Source organism: Abrus precatorius, unplaced genomic scaffold (assembly GCF_003935025.1).
Source record: "Abrus precatorius isolate BTA unplaced genomic scaffold, Abrus_2018 Scaffold9, whole genome shotgun sequence".
In the NCBI taxonomy this organism is placed as follows: Eukaryota; Viridiplantae; Streptophyta; class Magnoliopsida; order Fabales; family Fabaceae; genus Abrus; species Abrus precatorius.
The window spans coordinates 23,319,626-23,323,584 of NW_020874439.1; the positions used below are offsets into that span (position 1 = coordinate 23,319,626).

Genomic DNA, 3,959 nt, shown 5'->3' on the forward strand with positions numbered 1-3,959 from the left:
ACCGAAGGTCTAAAAAACACAGATTTAGCAAAAGAAAAAGTTACGTGGAATTTTAATTGACAATCCTAATCTCAATCATTTATTTTAATCTGACGGTTGTTAATCGATCTCCTTACTCTTCCATAAAAAAGCTATTTTCATTGGAAACATTCTCTCTCTTTCTAGTTGAAGATTGAAATAATAATCAGGATTTAACAGTCTCGAATAATTTTTTGGGATATATTCCTTCATAGCTTTTATTTCTTATATATATATATATATATATTGTAGTGAATAGTATTTGACAAGATTGAAGAAATAAAAGTTACAATACCCTTGACCTTCTCAAGGGTTGGAAGTTCATAAACAAGGAGGCAAAGATTACAAGTTATATATAAACCATTTGCAATTACCGAGAAAGGACATGAGGGAAACACCACAAACCAATATATCTATTTTTCATGTAATAAAAGAAAGCATTCTTAATTCCACGTCAATGAAATCATGTCACAACAAAATTTTAGTTCACGCGTTCCTTTTGCCTCTAAAATCATGTAAAAATTTGCAATTGTCCCCAAAACGGCACCACCCACGGGAATAATGTCTACACAGCTGGTTTGGCTTATAGCTTCTGTTGGGCATTAAAGGGTGAACCTGATTTGCATTTGCCAGCGGCATGTGATGAGCCTTCCAAGTTGTTTGCACCAAGTTCTGGTTTTTCTCAATAAAGGTTGGTTTTTCTCTGGAATGCAGATCAACATAATTGTAGTTTGCACCAAGTTCAGCTCCCCTCATATGATCAATAGCAAAAGTACTCCTATAATCAGATGGGTGCTTCCAAGTTTGTTGATTATGTATATGGTGTGTAAATGATGTTCTTCCTGAACTTGCTAACTGGTCAGATCTCATTGCCACGGTTTTAGAATCAAAAGACATTCCGTGTTGTTCAGTTACAGCTGCTGGTTTATTTACAATAACACATGCTTCTTTTCTTATGTTGGCAGATAAGCCTGAATTTTGAGATGGAAATTCTGACTTCTCTGGATTAATGGATACATTTCTTTCTTGAGGTTGATATGGTGACATTGTAACGTGTGAATGTGATTGACATTGGTTCTTTACTGAAACCTGTTTGGAGACCCTGAACAAGTTGAATACAGAAGTATATGAGATTATTTTGTAAACATGAATAGTTAGTACCACTTATATTGTGTTAGAAGATAGGGGGCTTTAAATCTGAAATTACCTGTTTTCCATATTTGTTTTCCTCTTCTCCTTTTCTTGAATCCTTGCTTCTCTATCTGCCCTAGCAAAAGATCCCCTCGAGTGTTTTTCCATCAATATTTTCAGCCTTTTTGCTTCATCTTCCCATTTCTAAAATTAAGACATGGAACATAATAATAATAATAATAATTAAATAATATGGGACAACTCAATGATATCAAAAGGAGAAATGCTGCCATTTAAGGAACCTGTCTCAAAGTCTTCAACCTATAAAGATTTCGACCCTTAATCAGAAGGGGGTACAGGGGAGGGAGAGGCTTTTCTCCCTTGCTCCAGAGCACTTCAATCTGTCCAGAACAAGATAAGTACAAGAATATTGTTTACTTGAAGATAGAGAAAATGATTCAAAGATGCTTCATAAATTATACAACTATTCAAGATAGACAGTGTATATTTTTTTATTGCGATATAACAAAAAAAATCCTTCAAGAAAAACAGACAGTGGCTCTAAAGTTTTGTGAAGTTTGTTAAACAATTGAGTGATACTCTTCTTGAATAATGGTGGCACAGTTTTACTTTGCAAATGTGCTTAAGTCATTGATAACAATAATCATGAGATAAGATCCATTTAAGAGAACTACCTAAATTTTTCTCACCGTAAAGGTATGCTGTTGTTTGGCAGCACCATAGCTTTCCTTCACTATGCGGCCTGCAACAATCCTTTTGCCACATGGTGGACCACTGGCACTCCTGGATGCTATGTTGAACCTGAGAGAACCAATTCTGTTAAGGAAACTGGACGAAGATGGCAGTAATTCAGAAATAAACCTCATCAACATCATTAATTTCTCCTTTGGAAGTTAGTCTTCCACTGGAAAATATGTCTAATGGCATACACAATAGTAAGCATGACAATGCTGTGTACATCAACTGTAAAGCTTTGCATATATGTGTATGCCTTGAAAAAAACTTCAGTGCATAAAATATAGCACGTGAGATCTCTTCCATTTATCATGCGTTAAGTTAGAAAAAAGTAAAAAGAACAGCTTACATTTCATAGACATTTTGCTCAAACAAAACAACATCACCAGTGCATGCATCACCTGCATAGAGCAATTGTTTTTCAGAATCTGAAGCCTGAGTTGAAATGAAAGAATTCAAGCCAACAAAACAAGAGATAGTGATTGTCAAACAGATAGAAATCATAATTGTAAATATAGACAAATAAAAAAGAAAGTATGTTTAACATTATTGATAATGGAGATAGTGGTAAATGCTACGACAAATACTGGGGAAGTGGGACTGAACTCTGAATATTGTTGTTAGAAGTATCATAATATTTCTTTCAAACTTAAATCATCAGGAATTCAATAAGGCAGTTTACATATTATGTTATTGTTAACCTGAACAAGTAATTTCATAAGTTTAAGAGATGCAACGTTTAAATTAACATATTTTAAAATTCATCGTTAGTCACCTTTGCAATTCAACACAAAGCTAAAACGCGGGTATTTTTTCTCCCCTCCACCATTTAAAATCCTGAAAATCTCAAAGAATCAGAGAAACGATACCAGTTTTCCTTATATAAATACAACTAGTGCACAAAATATTATTACTCTAAATGTTCCTTTATGCGCTGTAGGAGTGTGTCTTTGTTTCCAGTTAACCTCAGACCATGCTTCCTCAAATACACCTTGCACTCATCCACTTTCAATTTCTCTAGCAGCCCCGCTGCCAATAAAAACAATGAGAGATAAGCAAGTTGAGAGAGAGCCTTACACTTGTATAAGGCAACCGAAAAAAACACACAATAGAAGGCTTGTTCACAAAAAGGGTATATCTAATTGAAGCAAAAGAGTATCTTAAACAAGTACGAAAAAGCTAAAAACACACATCCAGTTCTGTTATCACATTTAACAAAACACAAGGGTTTAAGAGAAAGCTTGTTAACGAAAGGGTGTTGCACATCATTGATACTAAGAGTAGCTAAAGCTTCCACCACCATCGATCTAAAAACCAAGAAGAAGAAGAAGAAGAAGAATATCAATACCTTCGATTATTTTTTGAACTTTCTCATAACCCTCCTCATCAACAAAAGATGCAGTCACATCGATCGCCTCTGGCGCTGTCTCACTACATAGACCCTTATCTTTCACAATGCTGCAAGCACCAACTTACCACGAAAGAAGGCTTAAAAATTCCATTTTGAATAATGGGGTCAAATGAGATCATAAGATTACCGTGCTTTTGCCTTCTTAAGTGAGAGGTTTGAAAAGTTGATTTGGGTTTCTTCGAGCAGATCATAATCGGGGCCTTTTTCGGAATTGTCCCAGTCAGAACCCGTGTCGGATTCTTCAGATTGGATGCTAAGTTCTGGAAGCTGCAGAGGTGAATCTTTGGTAGCCATTGATGGTTCTTTAATGATTAGGTTCACAGTTTCAGCAACGTTTTATAAGATGATCAATGTGGCCAGTGATGGGGTATGAGTTCCCAAACGTTGCAAATATATGTAAAAGGATAACTTATATATATATATATATATATATATATATATATATATATATATATATATGAAGCACTATTTTCTTATATTAGTTTAAATTTAAAAATTTTTATATTAAATTTAAATTTTTTATTTAATTTTTATCTAATAGATTATTAATTAAATAAAAGACTTAAAATAATTTTTAATCATAAACTAGCTGATGTAAAAAGATCTTTTCATTAATTATATATATAATGACTTTTTCTTAATC

At 33.8% G+C, this 3,959-nt stretch overlaps 1 protein-coding gene across 1 annotated transcript; it reads right to left on the bottom strand.

Moving 5' to 3' along the window:
- Positions 1-309: 309 nt before the first annotated feature.
- On the bottom strand, positions 310-3,703 carry LOC113850466 (zinc finger CCCH domain-containing protein 62-like). Its single transcript, XM_027481023.1, has 9 exons — positions 3,444-3,703; positions 3,254-3,363; positions 2,820-2,934; positions 2,681-2,742; positions 2,255-2,306; positions 1,860-1,971; positions 1,452-1,550; positions 1,226-1,353; positions 310-1,120 (listed from the first exon to the last, which is right to left on the bottom strand). The coding sequence occupies exons 1-9, from the start codon at positions 3,608-3,610 to the stop codon at positions 505-507; spliced, it is 1,461 nt and encodes a 486-aa protein (XP_027336824.1). The 5' UTR covers positions 3,611-3,703; the 3' UTR covers positions 310-504.
- Positions 3,704-3,959: the final 256 nt, after the last annotated feature.

Excerpts from the sequence above, each read along its gene's own strand:
- LOC113850466 (XM_027481023.1), bottom strand. The coding sequence starts at position 3,610 with ATGGCTACCAAAGATTCACCTCTGCAGCTTCCAGAACTTAGCATCCAA. Across the intron at positions 1,551-1,859 it reads AACAACAGCATACCTTTACG|ATTGAAGTGCTCTGGAGCAA; the intron begins GTGAGAAAAATT and ends TGTTCTGGACAG. Across the intron at positions 1,354-1,451 it reads GGTTGAAGACTTTGAGACAG|AAATGGGAAGATGAAGCAAA; the intron begins GTTCCTTAAATG and ends TCTTAATTTTAG.